At 34.4% G+C, this 27,832-nt stretch overlaps 1 protein-coding gene across 2 annotated transcripts in view; it reads right to left on the bottom strand.

Annotated features, from left to right (window-relative positions):
* The window catches only part of FSTL5 (follistatin like 5), a 546,539-nt gene that overhangs the window by 47,267 nt on the left and 471,440 nt on the right, over positions 1-27,832 (bottom strand). For both annotated transcript variants that reach the window (XM_045202427.2, XM_045202428.2), the window contains exons 12-13: positions 22,651-22,769; positions 4,364-4,513 (exon numbers count right to left, since the gene is read on the bottom strand). In XM_045202427.2, coding sequence (XP_045058362.2) covers positions 4,364-4,513; positions 22,651-22,769 — 269 coding nt within the window. The remainder of the gene's footprint in view (positions 1-4,363; positions 4,514-22,650; positions 22,770-27,832) is intronic.

The raw sequence follows: 27,832 nt of genomic DNA, 5'->3' as shown, positions 1-27,832 counted from the left end.
TCCCATTGATTCTAGACTACAAGAAGGCAATCTTTTTGCATTTGTTTAGGTCCCTAATATAACCTACACACTTAGAACAATACCTTGTAAATAGTCATACTCAGCGTATAATTAATGAACCTCTAAATCTACTTAATTGGGAAAAGCAAAGTGCAAAATTGAAAATGCCAAAACTTATTATTAAAATCATTATTATTTTATTTAATAAAAACCATTATATTCTGCACCAGGCTTATTACGAACACATTTTTAATAAGTATTTTACAAATAAAAATTATTTTTATGTAATTGTCACGATGATCTTTTTTTGAGATATGCACTATTGTTACCCCTTTTGTACAGATGGAAGTGAACAAAGACTAGAAGCAGCTCTGTCGATCACTCCCTATGTAAAACTCCCACCTTCAAACGTGCCCTCCCCTCCACTCTGTGTTACGTCAACATCACATACAGATGAATTCAGGCCTCCAGTGTTGGTCGATATATTAAAGAGTTATAAAATGAAATATGAATTTTTAAGATAAAAAGAACTATGAACGATAAGCTAGAATTCCTTTCCCACAACTAGTCATCTTTCACTTCCCATGCTGCACACACTCCACTTTGGGGACCACTGAGAAAGAGAGACAGAGGGAGAGAGAGAGATTTTCTTCTACCAACCATTTATCAGGAAAATGATATAAATTAAAAAACAATGTTCAAGAATATATAATATCTAAACAAAAGATAAGTAGATTAAAAAAGTTTTGGTCAAAAGTAAGATGAAATAAATTCAGACGGTCTTTTAAAAATATGTGATTGGGAAAAAGCATTATATATATGCTGATCTTCCATGTCAGAATCAACCTACTTTTTTATTATTATTACTCAGTATAAATTTGCATTTGATCACCAATATTATTGTGCTAGAAAAATTGTTTTCGAACTTTGCCTTGAGAAACCTATGGCAATGAGACATTTGTAGCAGGTGACATGTGCTCTCACCACGATGAACAAAGATCAGTTCTGACCCACTGAGTAATTCCAAAAGGCTTTGTTTAAATAAAAGGTCCTGACACTGTATGTTGGAAATTTCTCTCCCATGGCATAAACACTACAATTTTGTACACACAGCAGACTATGTTTGACCTGGGGATCGTCAGATAATTAAGCCCCAATCGTCCCTTCAAATAGTTATTGATTCATTAAATATTTTCACAAATATATTTCAATAACAATATTTTGTTATTCTAATTGATTAATGGTAATGATCTACATATTCAGGTCCCAGATTCTGTATTTCTTAATCATCCATCTAAGTACCTTTTCTGAGTATTATATTGTCATAATGAGTTAATTTCTTATCCTATTGTTTTATAAAACCATGTTTAAAATATGCTATATAATGCAATATTGGTTTTTATTTTTTGCAGCTTTATAAACATATTGATAGAAATAATTTTTTCTTTAATATTTTCAAACATTATTTAAGGATACAATTTACTTACACTATGAGCATTTTTCTTTTCTGTTTTGATTTGCTCTGTAAACCTTAACTCCCTCAAAATCCCAACATAACTCTAGGCATATAAATTGATCAATATTTCCTGAGGGGATAAAACAAATATAAGAAATTAAAAATGCATGCTACACTGGTCATGGACCGGATATATGTGATTCTACAGAGATGGCTTGTACTGTAAGGGTGAAATACTGGTAATAGCAACAAAGATACACACAACTTGGGGTTTCATCCTGACATAGAGGATTGGTGTGACACAGCTTGTTTATCAGGCTGACAAGGAGAGTACCAGCTGGCTAATTAAGGGAACCTCATTTAAACTAATGATGTAGATTCTCAAGATAATGTGCTAATGGCTAGAGGAGACTGCTGATGATACTTAAGAATACTCCCGAGGTGTTACAATAAGGCACTTCTGCATCCAAGCAGAACCTGATTTTGCTCCACAGAAGACAAAATGAGGTTAGTTGTTTACTAGTTAATCATTTATAGAGCAAAACTTTACCTGTAGGACATTCTTACAAACATTTCAATAAGAAGAAAAGCAGTAGCCATTTGATGTTTAAAGCAACACCAAGGTTATAGATTCCATTTAAAAACTATGATCTTTGACTTTTAAGCTTCAGATAGAAATGATATCGATGCACCCAGTGGAAACAAATACACCCTAATGGTAATAATTAATTAAGAAGCTTGCAAAACCTTATGTTGTCAAAAAAATTTATTTTAATAATAAAATATAACAAGGTTATTTAATTTCTTAAATGTTTAGGCCTAAAACATACAGTTAATACCTAGTCACACAGTCAATACATGCAAAAGAAGTCAGAAATGTGACTTCTTAGACAAGGTCAGGATAAAGCACCAGGGACCTATCTATTTTAATTGGGTTGAAAAAGAGAGCTTGAAAGATTAAATGTAAATAAACATAGTGTTCTTTAAAATTTTTTTTTCAAGAATAAGGCATTTTGATTTTGGACTTTGTTACTCTATTTGTATTTACACATTTTAAAGTTCTATAGTATTTTCTATCATGTTTGGGGGATGATTAAAATTTTATTACACTGTATTTGATATTATTAGTTGCCTCAGTATAATATACTCCGATTAAAAATAAATAAATAACCCAAAGTACATCACATAATCAGGAAGTCTAATTTAATTTGGATACAAAAAAGTGGTCAGATTAAGAAAGGAGGCTGTATTTTTCCAAAATTAACTTCATACTTTGCAGTTGACCTTAAGAGTGATATTAAAGGGATTTAGAACCTTTTGATGTAAATAAAGCTTTTAATCACAAATAAAGCTTTTCAAATTTATATTTTTTTAAGAGTAGTTAGGGATAGTTCTTTAAATAGCTTAAAACTTGAATTACCTAGATTATTAATTTATAAAACAGAGGGTTCAATATCGAAATCTATAAAATATCACGTATCGTATTTAAAACAGAAAAAGACTTGAAAGAATTAGAGAGTCTATGAGATGAAATATTTTCAAGTATAGTAATAGAATATTTAGGGTATTCATAATTCACTTTTAAGCATTTAGTCATTCACTTCTGAGGACTACAATTTATATACTCTGAGGTAGTGTTTGGACAAATGTAAGAATGTGTTATTTTACCTAGTAGGTAGTATAGACTTATGGACTCTTTATCCAAAGAGGTTCCCATGCTGAAATTACACATGGACACAGAAATCAAATTTAGACAAGTTTAAAGAAGAAAATATTAATTTTTAAAGAGAATCTAATGTGCTATCATTTGATTTTATAATTAGAGTCCACAGCAGACTTGAAGAAGTAGTGTCCCTATCAGAAAGAATACTAGACTGAATAAACCCAGCTGGAAATTTTTATTTAAAAAATAAGGTAGTCTTTAAGTTTCCATAGAAGAGATTGTTGCAGAATTGCTCGTCATTCATCTGCTACTTAACTCTCCTTTCCAAAGAAGTATTCAGGAGTCCCTGTAATTCAATCCTTTTCCTTTCCATTGTCAGAAGGGCAACACTAGATAACCTCTCCAGAGCTGTGTGAGCAGTCCCATGACCTACCCCTGTCTCTGCCTTTTTACTCCAAAAATGAAGTTCCCCTGTTTTTCCTACAATAGGGATGTAACTGATACATTACCCTTGCCACAGATTATAATAGTAAAGGGCCCAGATTTTGGACCCAGACCGCCTAGATGCAAATCCTGCTTGCCCCATGGCTGTTGGGTGGCTGAGTTCAAGTAGATCCCCCGAGTTGGACAGTCTTGGGAAGAACAGGGAATGAAGCATTTGGTGGTTTAAACTAGAATGGTTTTTCATAACCATGACTGACCACGGCAATATTTGTTAGAGGTACTTGTCTCTGTCATTGACCTAGGTACATATTAATACTTGTTTTACAGCAAGTATTTATAGTAAGCTACTATAGCAAATACCTATTAAGTTACTATTATCTAGTAAAGCCTTTCATTATCTCAGTCTTTGTTAGGAATCAAATGAGAAAGATAGAAAAACATTTCTGGGATGATAAGCAGCAACATCTTCATTGGCCTCTGACTGGGACTCTCCTTGCTCTAGGCAGGAAGAATAAGCAACTATGAGGATGATTTTTGTGAAACTGGCCATGTTAGTATTATGTGTTCATGGAATCAAACTTTTGAAAACAAAAGATTTAAATTACTTCTTTAATTCATTAGGCTCACGGACCAGTATGCAAAGAGTGTTTGCAGAAAATGCATATATTTTACAGTTTTCCAAGTAATGAAGCAAGTTATAAATTACAATCAAATGGCAAAGCACAAGTTACCAGTAAAGACTATTAAACTACATTAAAGTAAATATTTTTAGTCGCTTTCGGAGTAGGAATCATTCATACCTGCACGACTTTTTGGGATTGCACGTCGACAATGAGGAGTCTGTCCAAAGTCGGCTGTGCTACATAGATGAATTTGTCTTTGACATTAACAGCTGAGGCCCACACACATTTCTGAACATCGTCTCCTTCAGCTTTGGGGCAGACTTCATCCTATAATTTAGAAAATAAAACATAAAATGAGTATCTTAAATGATAACACGGCATGGCATATACTGGATAAAATTAATTGGGCTTTACTACTTTTAGCATCAAATGTAAATATAATAATTGATAAATATGAGAGTTAAATCAATCAAAATAGTACATAGTGTGTATTTAAGGTCATTAAATGTTTATAGAAATTAATGTGAGTGCTAAGTAGTTACTAAGAATGATTACTTATTTTTTCAATTTGGCATCAAGATCAAATTTTACAAAATCCTTTAAGTTTCCCAAGCTTTTTTATTCTATTCCTTTACTCTAGAACTGCCTTCTGGTTAAATATTGCATAATTTGGGCTGAGTGGCCATAAATGAGGCAAAAAAATGCCTTCTAGTTCTTCCTTTCCTGCACTTTGTCAATACATGAATGTTGAAAGGATCTGTAAGCCTTTGTGACTCATACTGGCAGACACATCACAAGTATAAGAAATGTCATTTAGCTCATTATTTTTGTTTCGGACTTTTCTCTTATTCACTGGTCTATTGGTTTCATAAGTCTTTCAAATTACTTATAGTTAGAAAAACCACTAAGAAGAGATTTGTTGAACTACACATAAAATATATGTATAATAATAAATACTTATTTATATGATGATATAATGATAACATTGATAAACACCAATATTTCACTTGTTTTATGATATAGGTCTGATCATTGACCACTGACATCTAATTTTTGATTTGTATATTCTAGTTAGTAACTCTTAAGTTAAATTAGAATACTCTTTTCTCTAACTCAAAAACCTCATCATACATCAGATTCCATTTACCATTAATAATCATGAAACAAAATCAACAAAGTTTTCATTATCAACGCCAGTAAGCATTTCTATTGATTTAAAGATCATACTGACAACAGATAAATCACATTTGGCATTTGATGATTAGAATATAACACCTCAATAGTGTAGACCTTCTCAGGAAGCACAACCGTAATAGGCGGTTTCCCTGTTTGGGTAAAATTTAGAAAATAATGTAAAAACCAGAGCAGTCTGGAATGAGAAGTTCTGTATGTGCTCTGCTGTTTTTGTTCTCCAAATTTCAGACCTGATTCAGGGAGGACCTGGAGGGTCTACTAATTTTTAAAATCCAGTCCAGAATTTGTCAGTGTCAGCCAGTGCACCAAGAACATACAGCAGTAACATCTTCTAAACAGTACCAGCTGTTCCGGGCTTCCAGGACAAAAATAAATAAATTAATTTAATTTAACTAAAAAACCCTGTAAACTAAACATCCACTGTGTGCTTCTGGTAGTGCTGGAGGTAGGAAATTACCTCCATTTCACGGAATGTTCCGTCATCATTCTAAGATGACTGCGGGTGGGGTCGTGCTGACAGATGTCCAATGGCACCTGAAGCAGGTGGGACAAAATGGAAGGTGGAAATCTGTCCTCAGCACATGCTCAGAAAGAGAGGACAGAATTGTACTTTCATTCATCAGGTCACTGAAACATTCTTTTCTCTGGCTAATGTTTTTTTTTTTTTTTTCCCTCAAAAGTATATTAAGTATCTTTGATGAGAAATTATTTTGTGACAATCAAACACTATATAAAATATGTAACTGAGAGGCACGAAGAGGTGAGAAAAAAGCGGGACCTAAGGCTGATGAAAGGCCTGGAATACAGGGAACTGGTTTACAAGTTCTTTGCTGTTTGTAAAAGCTGCCAAAATACCAGAAAGTGTGAGTGACCTGACACGTAACTGTCAGCCCAACAACTGCTGAACTGGGAGCAATTTCCACTCCTTTGTTTGCTACAAAACTATTCAACAGTGAAATAAATGACTCTGCTGGGAATTATCTCCTATTTGTATGCTGTTCCCATAAAATGTCCCTGACCAGACTCACAATCATTTTTACAAAGCCATTAAAAGTTTCCTGAACTGTCATCCTGAATTTTCTTTGCTTCACTTTATGCTATTATTTCTGATTATAGTCTGTTAGGTCCCATTTTGCCATAGCGCTCTTATTTTTCCAGCATACATAGATTAATATTTATTTCTGTGGGTAAAAATTGTAGAGGAATGTTTTCACATGCATTAGGCATTTAATGGGATAAAAGAGAAGCTAAAAAAATACCAGAGAAGCAAAATAAGATTAAGATAATAGATACTGATGAGGAAAATTGTCAGGATTATATCAGATAGTATCATTAAATTACTTTTTATGGAAATGTATACTATCATTTAGAGTGAAAGGAATTAATAAGATATTAGAAGTAATGAGGATGAGAGTCAATAAGAAAAACACAATTCTAGTTCATAATTAGAATTTATCTGTATCCCTTTGGGTTATATCCACATTTAATTACATATTTCCTGTGTATGTATTAACCTCTTCAAAAGTGTTAAAGGAATACAAGATACTCATATATTACTAGTGATGATGGAAGTTTGATTTAGTAATTAAAATAGTATTGATGATACTTGATTTGCTAAACATTAAGTAGGTCAAAGAGATGAATATATGCACTCATCTTCTATAGTAATTTGTCATTTTTATTTATTGTAATGATGACCTACTGAAAATATTTTGCCCTTAAATCTCCAAATTCCCATCTCTTCCTCTTCCTCCCCCTTCTCTTCTTGTTTCTCCTCCTCCTTCTTCTCCTTCTTCCTCACAGTCCCCCTTTTAGCACATCTTGCATCATTCACAGAAGGGATAAATGCTATTTGCCACAAGTAGCTCCATTTTCTTTGTATCCAACCCTTTGTATCTCGGTCATTCTTCCCACCTCTCATCCTTCTCTAATCATAGATCTGTCCACTGTCCTTTGCCTTCGGAAAGATCTGCCCTACATTTCATTTATAACTTTAGTTATGTCTCCAAGTACTCAAGCATGCATATTCTGCTTTATTTAAGAAGCAAACAATAAAACAACATTAATTGGCTTCATCTGCTTTCACTTTCAATCATGTATCTAATTCTCTTCAGACTTTACTCGAGCTGTCTAGAACTTTGCTTCCATTTCCTGGTCTTTCACTGTAAATTGTTCAGACTACTGAACAAACTGGTTTCCATGATCCTATCTTTTCCAAAAGAGATGTGTTGTCATTTTAATCCTATTGGTTAAAATTCTGTTTATAATGGCTTCTTTATCTTCTGTTCTCTAATTGTGACTTCAGGAAAGCTAAACCCTGGACTTTAGTTTTCTGCTCTATTTCCTTTACTTTAAATTTCTCTGAGAGGTTGTTCATTCTTATTACTTTATTATTATCATGGACAGATGACACCCAGGCCTTCCTCATTTGGTCTCTATCCACAAAAAAACAAATAAACAAAAAAACCTATTGAATGGGCAAAAAACCAAAAATGAAACCAAAAAAACCCCCAAAACTTTGCAATTTGAAAACTAGGCAATTTGAAAAAAAAAAGACAATAGAGGAAAAAAGTAGACTATGTTAATAGAAGTAGTAAAAGTGATTCAAAATTATAGAGAAAATAAATCAAGAAAAGATAAAATATGTATGTATGTACACACATTACCACACATAGACAAATAGATAATAGATAAAATAAATAGGTAAGTGATAGATAAATGGTTAATTGAGGTAGATAGATGGTATCTATCTAGAGGTAGATAATAAGGCTTGATTTATATTAGGGAATTTAAAAAACCTAAGCAGTTCTAAAAATAACAGGACTGTTAGGCAGTAAACCTATACATAGAACATAATTATACTTGATATATAAAACATCCTCTCTATAAAACAAAGTTTAAGAATAGATTTAACAATCTAAAGTACTAGGCTTAGTTGGATGGGTAATGCAAGTACCAAAAAAAGCAAGCTAATTAAACTTTAATAGGTTAGGCTTGTCTAAGACATAAAGAAATGTAAATGAAAATAAACTGCTGTTGGTGTCATAATGAAGGTACAATAAGTATGTAACAAATAAGGTGACCTAAAATGTATATGAGGAGGGACCCCAAATAAATGGAATTATCCTCTGGAGGGCAGACCCCTTGTAGTACAGGCTGCCCCCCCTGGGTGAGTGTTCCAGGAACCCATCTGTATCAGCGTACCAGCCGGCGTTGTTGTGAGAGACGCATTATTTGGCTTCAGTGAATTTTTTTTAAGATTCTTTCAATGCCTTTGCCCATTTTGTGATGGATGATTTATGAGTGCACCTGCCCACCCTGCCCTGAGCGTTCAGCATTTTTGACCAAAGACAGCATGGCCCCCATGCCCCACCCTCTCTATTCCCCTGATCTCACCTTGAGCAGAGTTTTGGTTTGTTTGTTTGTTCCCCTGGATGAAATAAGTCCTAAAGGGAAATTTTTTGCTGATGTGGAAGAGGTGAAACAAAAAATGGCAGAAGCACTAAACGGCATCAAAATCGATGACTTCAAATACTGTTTTAGCAGTGGAAAAAAGGTTTCGATAGGTATATTGCATCAAATGGAGAGTACTTTGAAGGTGACTGAAGTTTAAACATATAAGAAAAAAATACACAATTTTTTATAAATAAATTCCAGTTTGAGGGGGTCCTGTCCTGTATGCCCAGTTTGGGCATAAACTAAGCAGCGTGGTTGATTCATCCAAGGGTGGCACACGGACACTCCTAGATAGGTGCTGAACAACTGGAAATGAATATTGGGTCACAGGGGAGGGAGAGGGTTTGGCATTTTGATAAATATGTAAACATAAGCATTTAAGTTTGAAATGGTTTCTGCAGGAAATAACACGTTTAAGCTTTTCATCCAGAATCATTGAGAAACTGAATTCTAGAGCAGCATGATTCAAAATGTGCTCTGTGGTCTGCGGAAAGGTACCAGTTGGCATATCATTTATACCAACCTGGCCATAGTACAGTAATTAAAAATAACCATTCAGAATCTTTTAGAACAAGTTGATAATTGCCATAGTATCCACATGCATGCTCAGTGGACCTATGCCCTTGAACAAGATTTAGACCAGTTTGGGTCTTGTAGAGCCTGCCTGGGGGGCAGCAGAGGATGGAAACTACTGGTTAAAAAAACAGATTGAGCAAAACCTGAAATGATTCTCTCCCACAAATAGTTTAAAAAGCACAGATTTGAGTTTTCTTTTATTTTCTAGCTCTCTCTTTTAAACAGCTTTTTTAAAAAAAGCCCAAAAGTCACAATTTGAGTCTATTAAGATAAATAGTAAAGTGAATAATGGAACACGGGAAAAAATAGCATTTATCAAATGCAATAGAATGTCAATAATTGTTCACACTGAGGTTTGTTCAGTTTATCATGAATCAAGGCAAAGGAAACAAGGGTTCTTTTGTACTGGATTGGAATATTTAAGGTGGGATTCCCAGCATATTTTTATAGCCATGTGAAAATACATATCATCAAGGTAAAGCTACTTGTGAATATACTAGCTATGCTATATTTTTAAATCTTGCTTTGCAAGACTAAAAAACTAAATCTTAAAACAGTGTGTTAAACCATTTAATATCAATGGCTATCTCTTTAATTGGACCATTAGAAATAAAGACAATGAGGTTAAACTACTTTCATCAATTTTTAATCGAGCTCACTGCTTATAACCCAAACAAAACAACTGTTCTTTTCTTTAATTAGATATATTACGTTTATCTCATTCTATTTGCTTCTCATTTATTAAACTGTCATAAACAGTCCAGCTCATTTTAATCGAAGCATAAGTAGTCACAGCAATTTAGGGGTTGATTTGCCTTAATCCAGCCTATCTTAGAAAACTGTCACAGGAGAATTTTGATTCTGGTACATCAAGGTACAAAGACCAAGTGACAGATATTTTTGTCTTTTCTTTTGACATAGGAAGAATGTATCTGTGTCTTTCAGTGTTACAATAAAAATAGAGCTGGTAACATTACACTGTCATAAACTGAGAGCTGGTTTCTCTTTAGAGGTAGGGTATTAAAGACGTTAAGAAAACAGGCTTTGAGGTCAACCAGCCCTACATGTAATGTTCAGCTTCACATTCATTGTGTTAATACTCCTCTGAAGCCTTGTTTACCTCACTGGCATACAAACATTATCCATCACATAGGACTATTATGCTGGTTAAATGAACCATGTTTGAAAGTTATCAATAAATGTTACCTATTATTTTCATGCAGAAAATTCTCTATGGGATACATTTCATGAAAACTATAATAATCTGCATATTCTTATACAATTAAAACACTTTTCACAGTTTTTTAGAAGAGAACTTCACTGTGGATATTTAAAAGTTCAGGGGGTTTCTTTAAGTATGGAATAATTATTGAATATGTGATCAGGAGAGTTATTTTTTTTCCACCCTTATCATTTGGCAGTTCTGTGACAATGAGCAAATCACTTGACCTTTCTCATTTCTCCATCTGGAAATTAACAGGATTAAATAAGGATACAGTCAATTGTTATAATAAAAGAAAAATGTTCAAAGCTATCTGAATTACTTCTCTGCTGAAATAAAAGATGTTTTACCAGTCATAAAAAGTAATGCATTAGGTTAAAATAGCCAATTAAAAAATATATATTTGTAGATTGTTAAGTTTCAAATGCCTACATTCTATTTCTTACAGGTATCTATTGAAAAGATACAAACCAAATAATTTGAACAAATATGTATTTTGCTATGTTGTCTTAATTAAACTATAAAAATAGACCCATTTTTAAATCATATTTTTGTAAACCTTTGGAAATGAATGTTACGTTAAAAGAGTAATTTAGCTCAATACCTAACTTCTTTATAGTAGGAAGATATAGGCCAAAGGTCCATTTACTTTGTTCTTTCTCTTTAAAAATATACCTTTATTCTTGTAAATAGCACTGCTATAAACATAAGGGAGCTTATATATTTTTCTTTTTTTAATGTCTTTTATTGATTATGGTATTACGGTTGTCTCATTTTCCCCCCTTCACTCCCCTCCACCCTGAACACCCCCTCCCTCCCACATTCCCCCCCTATAGTTCATGTCCCTGGGTCATACATATAAGTTCTTTGGCTTCTACATTTCCTATACTATTCTTACCCTCCCCCTGTCTATTTTCTACCTACCATTTATGCTACTTATTCTCTGTACCTTTTCCTCCTCTCTCCCTCTCCCACTCCCCTGTTGATAACCCTCCATGTGATCTCCATTTCTGTGATTCTGTTCCTGTTCTCGTTATTTGCTTAGTTTGCTTTTGTTTTTGTTTTAGGTGTGGTTGTTTATAACTGTAAGTTTGCTGTCATTTTTACTGTTCATATTTTTTATCTTCTTTTTCTTAGATAAATCCCTTTAACATTTCATACAATAAGGGCTTCGTGATGATGAACTCCTTTAACTTGGCCTTACCTGAGAAGCACTTTATCTGCCCTTCCATTCTAAATGAAAGCTTTGCTGGTTAGAGTAATCTAGGATGTAGGTCCTTGCCTTTCATGACTTGGAATACTTCTTTCCAGCTCCTTCTTGCCTGTAAGGTCTCTTTTGAGAAATCAGCTGACAGTCTTATGGGAACTCCTTTGTAGGTAACTATCCTTTTCTCTTGCTGCTTCTAAGATTCTCTCCTTATTTTTAATCTTGTGTAATGTAGTTATGATGTGCCTTGGTGTGTTCCTCCTTGGGTCCAGCTTCTTTGGGACTCTCTGAGCTTCCTGGACTTCCTGAAAGTCTATTTTCTTTGCCAGATTGTGAAGTTCTCCTTCATTATTTGTTCAAATAAGTTTTCAATTTTTTCTTCTTCCTCTTCTCCTTCTGGCATCCCTATAATTCAGATGTTGTAACATTTAAAGATGTCCTGGAGGTTCCTAAGCCTCTCCTCATTTTTCCGAATTCTTGTTTCTTCATTCTTTTCTGGTTGGATGTTTGTTCCTTCCTTCTGTTCCACACCATTGATTTGAGTTCCAGTTTCCTTGTCATCACTGTTGGTTCGCTGTACATTTTCCTTTATTTCACTTAGCATAGCCTTCATTTTTTCATCTAATTTGTGACCAAATTCAACCAATTATGTGAGCATCCTGATTACCACTGTTTTGAACTGTGCATCTGATAGGTTGGCCATCTCTTTGTTGCTTAGTTGTATTTTTTCTGGAGCTTTGATCTGTTCTTTCATTTGGGCCATTTTTTTTTTTTTCTTCTTGGCACTTCTGTTATGTAAAGGGGCAGAGCCTTAGGTGTTCATCAGGGCGGGGCAACCCACCGCTCTGGGCTGTGATGCTGTATGTGGAGGAGGGGCCGAGAGGGAGCAATGGTGCTTGCTCCACTCTGCCATTTTCAGTCACTTGCCCTGCTGCCCACAAGCAAAGTGGGCTCTTCTGGTGCTGATTCCCAGGTGGGTGGGCTTGTGCACACTCTAAAACCCTGTGGGTCTCTCCAATGAACTCTCCTGTGAGGCTGGGAGTCTCTCTCGCTGCCGCCTCAACCCCCACGGGTGTTTTCAATTAGAGGTTTGAGGCTTTATTTCCTGGAGCTGGAGCCCTGGGGTTGCACGGTCTGTTTTGCTCCCCCTTTGTTTCTTCCAGTTTATCTGCATGTGAATGTGGCCTGCTGGGTGTGCCAGCCACCGCCTCAAGGGGTCCACCAGCTGCTGCCTGGCCGGCCAGCTGCAGCTTTGCCTACCCCATTCCACAATCTTCCACCTTGCTAGGTCCGCCAGCCGCCACCTTGTGCCTATCTCCGCCCCTCCTACCGGTCTGGGTGAATGTTTCTTCTGTATCTCCTTGGTTGTCGGACTTCCATACAGTTCAATTTTCTGTCAGTTCTGGTTGTTTTTTGTTTTTAAATTGTTGTCGTCCTTCTTTTGGTTGTGCGAGGAGGCACAGTGTGTCTACCTACACCTCCATCTTGGCCAGAAGTCTATATTTTCTTTGTATTGGTGTTTTGGGATCCCTGGGGTGTCTTCCCAGAAGTGGAATCACTGGGTCAACCAAGATTTGGAAACAGACTAAGTGACCATCAGTAGATAAGTGGATAAAAATGCTGTGACACATTTATTCAATAGAATACTATGTAGCAGTAAAAAAAGAAGAAACTTTGACATTATGCAACAGCATGGATGGACCTGAAGAAAATTATGCTAAGTGAATTTAACCAGTTAGTGAAAGAAAAATGCCACATGATTTCACTTATTGTGTAGTCTAATGAGCACAAGGACTAACGAACAAATTGTAACAGAAGCTTAGATACATAAAACAGACTGGCAGTTGCCAGAAAGAAGGGGGTGGGGTAGGATGAATGACAGTGAGGGGATTAACCGAAGAACATTTACACACAAGCTATGGACAGGGGCAACAATATGGGGATTGACTTGGGAAGGGATGCTGGGGCTGGGTGGTCAAGGGGAAAGGGAGAAAAAGCGGGAACAACTGTAACAGCATAAACAATAAAATAAAACAAACAAATAAATAAATATATTTATTATATTGCCAACAGAACTGCATTTTTCTTGTCTTCTTTTTTACTGACGTATTAGAAAGGAGTTCTGCCACAATACTCTGATGAGAAAATTTCTTGAATAATAACATAAAAACACCACTGAGTGAGAAGTCACCAAAACTACCTCTGTAATCTAGTTCAATGCATATCTTTTAAAATGTATATAAATTATATAATTAGACACTATTATTTTATTCTATCTTTACTTTTTGTTCTTATTATTGTTCAATAAGAACAATATTATTCAAGTACTTTATCCTATTACACTTCTCTTTTTTTATATTGTGGTTCAATTACAGTTTCCCCAATCTTTAAGTTTTCCAAATAGTTTTAAAAAGAGCTATCAGACATCATTATTTTTTGTGAAGTCATACTAGTAAATAATTATATATGGAAATTTACATAGTATAGAGTTGTGTTTTAATGAAAAAGATACTAGTATATAGATTTTGAAATATGCTAAACTCATTTTCTTCTGCTCTTATCATAGGGAATATGTTTTTCTTCTTAAAATAGAGATAAGACTGACTGTGGTCTTTTTTCAGGCTGGAAGAAAGAACACTTAAAAGGAAGTCGGTGAATGGATCCAGTTCCCAGACAAGAAGCACTTTCCCGGTGGTTTCCCTTTAGTTTACTGTCAGTGGTTGTGCCCTCTGTAGTATGTCTCCTTACACTTTCTTCAAAGCTGTACTGATAAGATTTAAAATAAAGTGAAATTATTGCCTTGATGTTCAGCAGGACCTAGATGCATGTAAGGCTTTCTCCATTAGTAAAGTTTTGAAAATAAATTACTAAAGTAAGGAAAAAAATAAATAGCAATAAATTAGCAGCTTAAGTAGCTAAGACATTAACAGTAATTTTGTGGTTTAAGTTTTATTTTGCACTGTTGGTAGGAATGCAGATAGGTTCAGCCACTGTGGAAGCAATAATGGAGTTACCTCAAAATATTAAACATGGAACTGCGTTATGACCCAGACATTTCACTTCTGGGGATTTACCCGAAGAAACCTAAAAAACCTGTTTTCTTCTATGTAATTTATTGCTTCAGGTTGTATAATTAGGTCTTTTATACATTTTGAGTTAATTTTTGCATATAGGGGCAAAGAGCAATCCAATTTTATTCTTTTGCATGTGGCTTACTAATTTTCCCAGCATCATTTATTGAAGAGGTTTCCTTTTCTCCATTGTAATTTTCTGGCACCATCTGTCAAAAATTATTTGCCCACATACATGTGGGTTTATTTCTGGGCTCTCAATTCTGTTCCATTATTCTTTGTGTTTTTCTGCCAATACCATTCTGTTTTGATTATTGTCACTTCGTAGTTACATTTGAAGTCAGGGAGTGTCTCAGGATTGCGTTGGCTATTGAGGGTCTTTTATTATTCCACAAAAATCTGATAATTTATTTTGCTTTAGTTCTTGAAAATATCATTAGGTTTTCATGGGGATTGCATTTATTCTGTATATCTCTTTGGGTAATATGAACATTTTAACTTCATTGATTCTTCCACTTTATAATGTATTTTTTATTCTCTTTTAATAATGCTTTGTAGTTTTTGGTATATGGGTCCTTCAAATCCTTTGTTAAGTTTATTCCTAGGTATTTTATTCTTTTTGTCACAATTACAACATTTTTTAAATTTCTTTTTCTGAAATTCCATTGTTAGTATATAGGAATTTATTGGTTTTTTATACATGGATTTTATAATCCTGTAACTTTACTGTATTTGTTTATTGTTTCTAAAAGTTTTTTGGTAGAATCTTTAGGGTTTTGTACATAAAGAACCATGTCATCTGTAAAAAGTGACATTTTAGTTTTTTCACTCCCAATTTGGATGCCTTTTCTTTCTTCCTTTTGCCTGATTGCTTTGGCCAGGACTTCTGGTACTGCATTGAATAAGAGTGGTAAGAGTGAACACCCCTGTCTTATTCCTGATCTTAGAGGAAAAGCTTTCAGTTTTTCAACATTGAGTGTGATATTAGCTCAGCATCTGTCACATATGGGCCTTTATTATGTTTTTATGGAAGAGTTTAATCATAAATGGATGTTGCAGCTTATCAAGTGCTTTCTCCTCCTCTGTTGCAGGATTCGCAGATGTTGAACCGTCCTTGTGCCCCTGGAATGAACCTCACTCGGTCATGATACACTATTTCTCTAACATATTGTTGCATTCTACTTTTATCTCAGCCTTTCTCATTTTTTTAACAGCAAATCTGTTACTTTTTAAAAATAGTACTTTTTGTGAATAAAACTAAGTCTTAGACCAGCTTAAGATCCATGTAAAATAGCTTTATGTGATTTTGTAAATCTCAAGTAAAAAACTTTCATCTTTAAAGACATTTGTATGAACAATTCTTTATGTCAAACTGATCAATTTTACCCTTAAGAAGTTGCTATTGAAAAACCCAAATTACATTAAATTAATGTACCTACATTTCTTTCTAAAGAGCACAGAATGTACTCTTGTATGTGTATAGTGAGTCCTTATTACTCATATAAAAATGCTTTAAAATTATGGAAATAGATCATCTGACACATACATCATTCTGGTCACATTTATTCAAATAACTTGGCTGGTACTTTTTATTAATCTCTTAAAGAAGACTTAATATGCTATCTTGGATAAAATTACCTGACTCAATTAACATGCTATACAACTCCGTTAAAATGCTGTTGCACAATTTACATACTTCCCACTGTTTCCCCCCGTTAGGCTTACATTCTTAAAGTCTAATAGAAACACATAATAAGAATTTTAAAATAGTGTGATTTTTAATAAAAGATTAGAAGTTTTCTTTAAGTCTAGGGCTTCAAAGACCAATTTCATGAATTTATTACTTTTAAAATCTACAGAGTAATCATCTGAGGACTAGAGGTAGTTTACTCTCTCTAAGAAGCTCTTTGCAGGATATCATTGTAACCACAGAGGGACTATAGCTTAAATTTTTATCATTCTATATCTCTTTGTAAGTTAAGCCATTTTTTGAATAGAGACCCAGTGAGAAAAGAATAAGTGGGGGAATATTTCAATTACCTTTCTAAAATATACAGTGGCATTGAATTCGAAAGGTTGCTCAGTGGCTTCATGGGGAAATGAATTGTCTGCATCACCTAAAGGGGATGAGTTTTTAACAAGTGGTTTCACAGACAGAGTTTGGAGAGGTAGTGATTTGATTAGAAACAGATTGAAATGCTGAAAAGGGAAATTTGGATGTTTGACCAAGGGAACTGATGAATGCCCTGAGGGCCGCGCTGCTTGAGGTGATGGGGGGCATTAGCAGAGAAAGAAATAGGACTTCTGTGTTCCCCATTTCTAGTCTCAGTTCAATGTCTTCACACCTAAGTATTCTGGACATTATAAAGAACCTGTTCTTATGTACAAATGTCGTTCTAGTAGAGTGCTAATAGTGTTTATTTCTAAAGGTAGAGTACTTTTCATACATGGAAATCTGAAATCTAGAAAACACATTTTATTTATTTTTCTTTTTTCCCAGCTTTATTGAGATATGACATAAAACATTGTGTGAGTTTAAGATGGGCAATGTGTTAATTTGATACACCTGTATTTTGCAAAGTGATTTCCACCATAGCATTAGCTAACACCTTCATTGCCTCACATAAATTACCATTTCCTTTTGGGGGTAAAACATTTAAGATCTACTCACTTGGCAAGTTTCAAGTATATAATGCAGTATTATTAGCTATAATCAATCACCCTCTGTACATAAGATCCCCAGAACTTCTTATAACGCGAAGTTTGTAGTCTTGGACCAGCACCTCGGTCCCCTTTTCTCCTGTCTCAGCCTTTGGTAAATGTCTGTGTGAGTTTGGCTTTTTGAGATTTCCCACATAAGTGATAACGTACAGTATTTGTCTTTCTTTGTCCCACTAATCTCACTTAGCCTAATGCCTTCAATGTTCATCCAAGGTTTCTTAGTGGCAGGATTTCCTTCTTTCTCATAAGTGAATAGTATTTCATTTTACACACGCACGCACCACATCTCCTTTGGTAAAGAAGGGTGAATAGAAAACAGGCATTTTAGAGGTGATTTACATCAGACGTCCTGTAGAAACTCTGTTATCTGCATTTCAGTGTTATTTAGCATTAATACTGGGGACAGAACATCTTGTGTGTCTCTTGAACTCTCCTAGTAACTATGAAAAAATAGGTAACAGCTTCTCCCATGTGAAGAATAGGAGCTACATTATCATAAGCAATCACAGAAGTGGTTAAGTTAAAAAGTATAAAGATGGAAAGAGTGGTAGGGAAGGATGACACAACAGTTGGAAACTAGAAGAGTGAAAAAGAAGGTAACCGGGGAAAAACCTGTCATCCTGGAGCCTGGAATTTAAACATTTTGCCAAACCTATTTCAGTGTTAGTCCTGATTTCATAAGTCTGCAGGAGAATTCTATTTGCTTGAAGTTCATACTGTTGATGACAAGGTGAAGTCACATGTACAACTAGTACAAATATAGCAAGAGTTCTCTCTAGTAAGGCTACCTAACAAAAAAGAAAATAAAAAGATGAAAGTAAAACTGAAAACATGTTGTATGAATTTTTACTAACTCACTGTCAGAAGCTGAAGCCTGATGCAATCTGACATTGCACCAAAATTGAATTTTTATTTGGAGCAAGCAAATACCATCTTCAGAGGGGTTTGATGGAAGATTCTATATTTTAAACCTATCAGTTTCTATCTAAACTTTACTGGCCAGCAAGTTATTTTGGGAATTGCACTTCTACTCTCAGTATCAACAGTGAATTGGAAAAATATTATATCCATGTTAATCTTTTTTGTGGGAAAAAATGATTGCAAAAGACTCATTTCCACTACTTGCACTCAAGAGATTTATTTTGCAAAATCCAGATGAAGTAGCTTTTTTTGTTTCAATAACGGAACTCCAAACTGTCTTACACAGAGCATCTGCACAGTACATTTTGACTATGTGATTCTGAATAATTAGACCCATGAAATTATATTTACCTTGAAACAACTTAATGATAAATTATTCTATGAAACATTTTCATAAACACATTAAAAGAAGAGCAGTATTTAGCGATGATTGTAGAATAAGAAGTATTCTGGTGAGGAGAAAATTAGATATTTATGTCTTTAAATTTAGAGAATGCATAGAGAACAAAGAGCCTCAGCCTCTAGCAAGGGCATTTTCACAAAATTCATTTAACAAGTGTTATGTGTAAGGCACTGAACTAAGCATGTTGGGAATAGAAACACCATTAAACAAGGTCCTTAACTAAAAGAAATAGTAAGATGTGACGGTTAATTTTAAATGTCAACTAGGCTATGGTACCCATTTGTTTGGTCAAGCTACTATTCTAGATGTTGTGAAAGTGTTTGTGGAGGTGATTAACATTTACAATTAGGTGATTTTAAATAAAACACATCACCCGCCCTCCAGTGAGTGGGCCTGATTCAACCAGTTGAAGGCCTTAAGACGTAAGAATGAGGTTTCTCAGACTTTAACAAAGAAATACTGCTTGAGTTCATAGCCTGCCTACAGATTTCAGACTCAACACTAAAACAATTTGTGTCTGAATTTCCAGTCTGCTGATCTTAGCTGTGGATTTGAGACTCAAGACTGCAACATCAACTCTTATCTGATTTTCTTACTGGCTGGCTTGTCCCACAGATTTCAAACTTGCCACCCCATCCACCACCACCTGAGCCAATTTCTTAAAATAAAGACAGCAGCATAGAGTGACAAATATAGATATACATATAGATATAGATAATTCTATTGGTTCTATTTCTCTGGAGAAAAAGTTTCTCCTCACATAATACTCAACAATTTTCTCATGAAATTGTTTATAATTACATACTTAAATCTAGTGCAATATTGCACCAAATAGCTTAAACACTCTGAAGCAGAAATCTCTTGTGTTTTAAACAAAATAAGTTCAAATGAGAAATAATGATTTAGTTCAACATTTTTTCTCAAAGTGTAACATGCCCAATTTCTTATTTCTACCACTGTATTCTAGTGTACCATGAAGGTGTCTCTTTATACATAGTCTAGTTATTTAAGCTAATCTCACATTAAAGAATAAAAAAACAATCAAATAAATTTTAACTACCTTAGCTACTATTTCATGTAAATGGACTATAGTAATTACATAAGATATATTCTTCTTTTTGGGGATAAACAAAAATCTCTATATTCTACATTTAACAATTATAAGTGGGGCATGGGTAATCAATTTGCCATTCTCTGTATTAATCTTAGTGCTTTAAAAAATATATTAGCTAGCTGAAATAGTCTTGCATTTTAATTTCAACATTGAAAGCATTAAGAATGTCATAAATTTAAACACACACACACACTGTTCAACAGTTGCTCTCTTCTTAAAAATACAAATCTGATTTTTCATAATCTTTTTTTCTTACTCTTCCATAAGAGTATAGAAATTTTAGTATTTTTTTTGTTTTATGTAATATAAGATTGCTGCTTTTCTATTCCTATGTCTTTTTATTTTGCAATATGCATTCTTGCACAATCCCATATGTAGGATGACTATAAAATTTCCAGGGGCAATGACTTGCAAAATCTGAGGCAGGAAATTAGTTCTTAATAAAAAATTATCTCTGCTTGGTCACTGTTGATGTGGATAAGGGTTCTCAGACTGAAAGATATGAGTTAAGGCTGTAATCCTTAGTATTTGGTTTCTACCTTCTATTCAATTTTTTGTTTTTATAGAAAGATATGTAAGTTATATTTATGTATATGTATGTGATTTTTCTCTATCAGATACATAGGGGAGATAAATAAACAGAATTCTATGCGGTTTCTACTCTAGATGATTTAGAAGGAAGTATGAGTAGCCAAATGCTTTAAAGAAAAAGACATTCGGGTAAGTAAACTTTACATCCCTCTTGCCCGGACACATCAAACTGTCACATTAAGTTTTTGCTAGCTCTTTTAGCTTTAGACTCCAAATTGTAAAATTAACTTATCTAGAGCCATTGAAAAATGTTCTGGAAAAGCACATTCTTTTAAGACTTGAGTCAAATTGTGTTGAACCATTTCCTGGTACTCTGGAACAGCATACATGTAACACAGGAAGAAAATTCTGTGCCTCTAAATTTGTAAATCAAAACTCATGAAGTGTACAGTGTTGTAATGGAAATGTGGGTCTCACAGGTTATGTTACAAGAATTAGTAAGCAAAGTTTCAATGTCTGTGTGAGTTAGCTACAAAACTATTGGACCCATAGAAATAAAACACAACTCTCCTGCCAAACTATTTTGCCTTTACTTAAATAATAATTTGATGTCACATGTTAATGCCTGTGTAGTAGCCCAGATTTCTAATCCATAATGCTTAAAAACAACATGAATGTGGTATAAAATAGAATGGTTTCCCTTATCAGAAGTGAATATTTACATTTTATATATATATTTATTTACACACATATAGATGCACACACCTTATTCAAAATGGATTTAGTTAGTATTGATATTATATGATTGTAAAACAAAATAAAATTGTATGTATAGCTTACAGTGGTTTTTACTTGTAAACCATAGCTTAAATGTGGTCATAATACTATTGAGAATTTACCCTATAATTAAAATATTTTAAAATTAAACATGGCTTCATTTATGTTAAACAACCACAACATACAGTGTCAAATTACTTCCTTTATTTACATTAAGGGGTCGTCAGACTACTTTGTCCTACAGCCTATCTGCGGGGAAGCTCACCTGCCTCATCTCACTCTCCTAGTTTTGTTTTCTCATCCTGGGGCACGGCTGTCAGATGTAAACTCTTATTTCCATACAGGGATTGGCAGAAGTAGGTTTATGTTTGTGAGTATGCAAAACACAGTTTATTCTTGTATTATTCATTATTATATTATTTTTTTGCGTTATAACTGTAAACCTACCTTTGTCCACCCCTATATATCCATGTTCAACTATGACAATTACTACTATGCTGGAAATGAGAGTTGAAAATAAAGGGTCTGAACTATGCACTAATATCTATTTTACTCCTGTCTCATGGCCCTGCCAAACTTAAAAATGAGTATCAAGAGAGGGTTACAAGATGAGGTCTTTCCCTGACTCATTTTGGGTGTTTGGCATATGTGTAAATTTATGCAGGAACATGTAGTACCATAGTGTTACATATTTTGGTATACACATACTTATAAGGATATATACATATAGCAGCATAAAAAATTGTAATTTCTTACTTGCAAAAACCATCCCTAATAGGTACATAAAACATATAAGGTACACATAAATAAATAAGTTGATATTTCCCATGTAAATCTAAATCATTCTTTTCACTGAGACCTTGTGAAAAGATGAGATGAAGAAGGAAAGGGAACCTACATTTATAAAGTACTGATTATACCCCGATTTTCTACCAGATTACATACATGCTGTTTTCTTTCATTTTGTTAAAGTGAATGTTATCTACAAAAACGGGAGGCATTCTAAATTAGGAGCAGGTGATGTTCTGACATTGATTCAATTTTGGTATTTTGCTTCTACTGCCTTTAATTACAAATAAATAATTAGAAATATATAATATATTATTTTTGTCTTAAATATAAAACTTGCATAATAACAGCCAATATCATAGATTTAATATTTACTTCCCAATATGTCTTATACATGCATATATTTCATTGTATTTCTAAAATATAATTCTACTTAACAAAACTGCTGCATAAAAATACAAATATATTATTAAAATACTTGCCTGAAATCCAAGGAGCTTTTCACTGGGCTTAATGTGCCTCTGAAATTCACACTCTATAGGTTGTATCACTTTGATTCCATCTTCATAAAAAACGTAGAACATGTTTCCAATTCCCAGACCTTAAAAATAAAAACACATTTCAAAAGTTCAAAATGAAATATATAAAGAACTCACATGACTCCACTCCAAGAAGACAAAAAACTCAATTAAAAAATGGGCAAAAGACTTGAACAGACAATTCTCCAAAAAGGACATACAGAGGACCGAGAGACATATGAAAAGATGCTCAGCATTACTAGCCATCAGAGAGATGCAAATTAAAACCACAATGAGGTATCATCTCACACCAGTTAGAATGGCCAACATAAACAAATCAACAAACAAGTGTTGGAGAGGATGCAGAGAAAAGGGAACCCTAGTGCACTGTTGGTGGGAATGCAGACTGGTGAGGCCACTGTGGAAAACAGTATGGAATTTCCTGAGAAACTAAAAATGGAACTGCCTTTTGACCTGGCAATTCCACTGTTGGGATTATACCCTAAGACCCTGAAACACAAATTCAAAAGAACGTATGCACCCCAATGTTCATAGCAGCACAATTTATAATAACCAAGTGCTGGAAGCAACCTAAGTGCCCATCAGCAAATGAGTGGATCAAAAAACTATGGTACATTTACACAATGGAATTCTAAGCAGCAGAGAGAAAGAAGGAGCTTATACCCTTTGCAACAGCATGGATGGAACTGGAGAGCATTATGCTCAGTGAAATAAACCAGATGGTGAGAGACAAATACCATATGATCTCACCTTTAACTGGAATATAATCAACAGAAGAAAAAAGCAAACAAAATATAACCAGAGACATTGAAATTAAGAACAATCTAACAATATCCAGAGGAGAAGGGGAGGGGACAGTGGGGAGAAGGGTTTTCAGGAACTACTATAAAGGACACATGGACAAAACCAAGGGGGAGGGTGGAAGCATGGGTTTGGATGGGGTGGTGGGGGAGGGGTGAGGAGAAAATGCAGACAACTGTAACTGAACAACAATAAAGTAATTTAAAAAAGAGTTCAAAATGAAATTATCAGAAAACTTTACAACCAATATTCAGGGCCCCTCAGATTGCTCAGAGATCATTTGTGGAGTCCTGTGATGTTAGTAAAGCAAACCATACCTGACCTTCATTGATGCCCAAGCAACTTTGTGATGCTATGCAGACATTATACGTATTCCCTCCAAACTCCAATTCAGTGATTTCTTTAATACAATGCAATACATTTTTCATATATTTATAATAGTTATAAATAGAAATAATACACTTTGATGCACAGATTATGTCTGATACCTTCTCCAATTAATTTAGGTGCTAATGAATAAAAGCACTTTTTGAAGAGTCATATTTATTCAATTATGTTTATTAGAGATTCCTGGAGAAAATAAAATTTCATTTTTGTAGGAATTTAGTTTACATAACACTTTTTAGGAACAAAAAGACCAAATCCTCCAGATTTTGAAGAATATATATTTTCCTATACTGATGTTTGTAAATATAATCTTACAAAGATGTCTTATATATATATATATTTAAACTGGAAGTATTTGGGGCCTATTTCTGAAACTTTAACTAATTTAAGGTTTTATTAAAAAAAACCTTGGAGTACTAATTGAAATCATACTTTTTCCATACTAGCAACCTAACTGTGTGGCATCTCAGAATTTTGTTTCACTTTATAAACCCAAACCTAACTGGCACAGGACCTTAAAAATGAAATACCTGGAATGCAGTTGGGGTTCACTGCAGCCTGCACCTGGGGAGCATCTGCATCTTCCTGCAAACCTACTCTCTTCATTTCTTCTGCTTCTGCCTTGTTCCAACACGTCCGGACCTAACCGCATGCAGTCTTTCCCTTTTAGAGCCTCACCTGGGTAGGTCCCTTCACCAGTTATCTTGGTTCCCACAATCTTGTTTATGCAGTCTAATTATACCTTACATGATTCAGTGATGGCAGATGTTCTTTAAAAGATGAACAATGACATAGAAATCTAGGTAGTTTGGAAAGTCAAACCACTGTTGCTGAAAATTTTAAATTCTAAAACACCTATAAAGAGAAAGATTATTTAAATAGGAAAAAATCGCTTAGCATCATTTTCGTTTTAATTGCGAATATCTGCAATGTCTATCTATTAAGGCAAGCCTGAGGGTCACAATAAAAGCATATTTATTTGTCAAATTATTTGTTAGACATGTCTTTTAAAGATTTTTATTTATTTATTATTAGAGAGAGAGGAAGGGAAGCAGAGAGAGAGGGAGACAAACATTGACTGGTTGCCTCTCACACACCCCTAACCAGGCACCTGTCCCACAACCCAGGCATGTGCCCTGACTGGGAATTGAACCTGCAACATGTTGTTTTGCAGGACAATGCCCAATCCACTGAGCCACACCAGTCAGGGATAAACATTTATTTTTATTACATATGTTCTTAGTTTAAAGAGTCACCAATTCTGCCTATTTAGCCACATGACCATCTATTCTTGATTCAGATGAAAATTATTAAAACATAATTATGACTCTGTCATAGTATTTATAACTACCCTTTAGCCTATTAAATTATTTCTACCTAATCACACATAACCATTTTAAATGACTCTAGATTGTTTCAACACATCTTTTTGTTTTATAAATAAGTTACAGTACTTACATTTTAATACATGTAATCGTTATCAGTTAATTAAACATCTTAAGTCCAGAGAGAGTACTACATTAAAGTGGGATAGTTCTGAACAGTAGCAGAAGTGGCAAAAACTAAAGTCAAGTCATATTTAAAAAAAATAAAATTCAGTAGTTTTCAGCTATTCTTTATAATTATTATAGTTATGCATAGAAGACTATAAATTCCATGCTCAATGAATACAATTTTAAAAAAATCAGCCTTGGATGGTGTGGCTTAGTAGATTGAGTGCTGGCCTGTGAAACAAAGGGTCGTCGGTTCATTTCCCAGTCAGGGCACTTGCCTGGGTTGTGGGCCAGGTCCCCAGTAGGGGGCGCTTGAGAGGCAACCACACGTTGAGGTTTCTCTCCCTCTCTTTCCATCTCTAAAAATAAATAAATGAAATCTTTAAAAAAATAAAAAAATAAAAAATCCTATTGGTTTTTAATACAATAAAAAAAGATTTGTATCAGTAAGCTTCCAGTAAACATTACCCTAAGATTGAAGTCTGCTGTACGTCAATGACTATCAATTTAACATTAATTGTTGTTGAAACTTATGGCCATAACCAAGCAGTAAGGTGGTGTCTGATTGTCAGTTGTCAGTTACATACTATGTTTGATGATTATTACAAAGCCTGTAACATTTTTGAATGAATGTGATGCTGCTCTCCTTCAGCTGTTGCAAAATTATCCTCCACCCACAGGAATGTGAAACATTTGAACCTGACACTACTCTATATCCAGATTGTTTGTAAACTATTCTATAAAACTTCTTGCCCTTTCTTATTACGTTACTTCTCCATTTTCTGTACACAGTGTGGTCAGTGGGATTCCACTGAATTGTTGTACCAATGAAATTTCGGAGCTGCATTTTCCTCTATAAACCACTTAATCCATCCAAATCACCCTTTCCATCTGAGAGACCATTTCCTTGCTTTTTAAAATATGAATCATGCATAAACATTTTTACAAAGCAACTACTTCTGGGGAACCCTTTCGAGCATGGGAAATGTGGCCCAGCCCCCACTTGGAAAAGCCAGTGGAGAGCAAGGTTGGCGGGCAAGACCCACGTCCCTGGATAGGTTTGCCTGTGGGGAATCAGGCCCTCATTGTACCTAGGCCGCTTTAAGACTTGCTCTTGCTAAAACCCCCTCACCCTGAATTGAGGCAGCAAACATTTACTGCATATCTTTAAAGTAACTTCCTAAAATCTATGCTGATCCTTCCAAGTACCAGTGAAACCAGCTTAACCACTTTTCCCTTTACATTTGCAAATATCCTTCCTCTTTTATGTAATTAGCAGCACCTTCTCCTTTGTTTTCTGTAGCCTAAAGCAAACCTGTGCATTGTAAATGAGGATCATCCTCAATGTAATTTGCCCAGAAACGCAATAAAATCCTGTCTAGGCAAGGGTTGAGGTGCTCTCCTCTTGATAGAGTGGCCACCCTGTCCCTTTTCCTCCACAGGACTCGGTAGTCCATGTGTATTTGGCTATTGCAGCCACAATACAGATCCCGAGGGCCGGGATCCTCATCAACTACTTTTTAGGTAAAATGTTATTAAGAAATACCAGCATCCTTATCTAAGGTTTAGTTTGTTTTTGCATTTTATTGTTTCCAGTGGGAATGCAACTCCTTAGTGTTTATGAAATAGTAAGGCCAACAGAATACCATACATAAATATCTTACTTAAAAACTAATTATAAAGTGAACAATGCCTCAATCTCATTGTTGTGAAATAAAAAGTAACTCACATATTTTAGAGTCAACCTTGAGTTCCTCCTTCCCTACCCACAAGAGATACATGAGTATTTTGCCATTATTTTTCTGCTAGAAATATTTTGTTCATCATTTTACTTAAGTTTTAGAAGAAGAATTGATGATATGAATATATGATGCAGATGTGTCTTTTTAGAAATTTGCTGCTATAATATTGTACATATATGCATTTATTATGAATTTAGTAGGCAGAGAACAATATAAATTACCTGATGATGAAGATGTTGGTAATAGAAGGCATTTTGTGAATTCATTAGCTTTATTTGTAAAGAAACAACAGCATATATTCATTAAAACTATTAAGTTTCTATGTCCTAACCTTTTTTTGAAAGGGGATGAAGGGATGTAACAGATCAACTCCATTCTCTGGCTTCAGACAGCTCTGGGGCAAATTGTGGCTATGGATGGAACTTACTGGTATACCGGAGTAAGGTTATTCAGTGTGTCAAAATTTCCCCATCTTAAATTTGGAGATAATTACTATACTTATGTTATACAGCTGTTGTAAGAATTAAATGAGATGGAAAAATTAAAACTAACAGAATGAATAACTGTCACTATTTTTACAACTGACATTATCACCTTTGAAACATTAGTAAGAGAAAAAACAATTGGTGAAATGTATATAAGAAAACAGAATATGATTTCTGTCTCACGTTCTCCTAAATCCATACTGTGAGTCATAATACT

This window comes from Desmodus rotundus, chromosome 9, assembly GCF_022682495.2.
Source record: "Desmodus rotundus isolate HL8 chromosome 9, HLdesRot8A.1, whole genome shotgun sequence".
In the NCBI taxonomy this organism is placed as follows: domain Eukaryota; kingdom Metazoa; phylum Chordata; class Mammalia; order Chiroptera; family Phyllostomidae; genus Desmodus; species Desmodus rotundus.
Note: the sequence above shows the minus strand (reverse complement) of the source record. Positions and strands in the feature narration are given on the sequence as shown.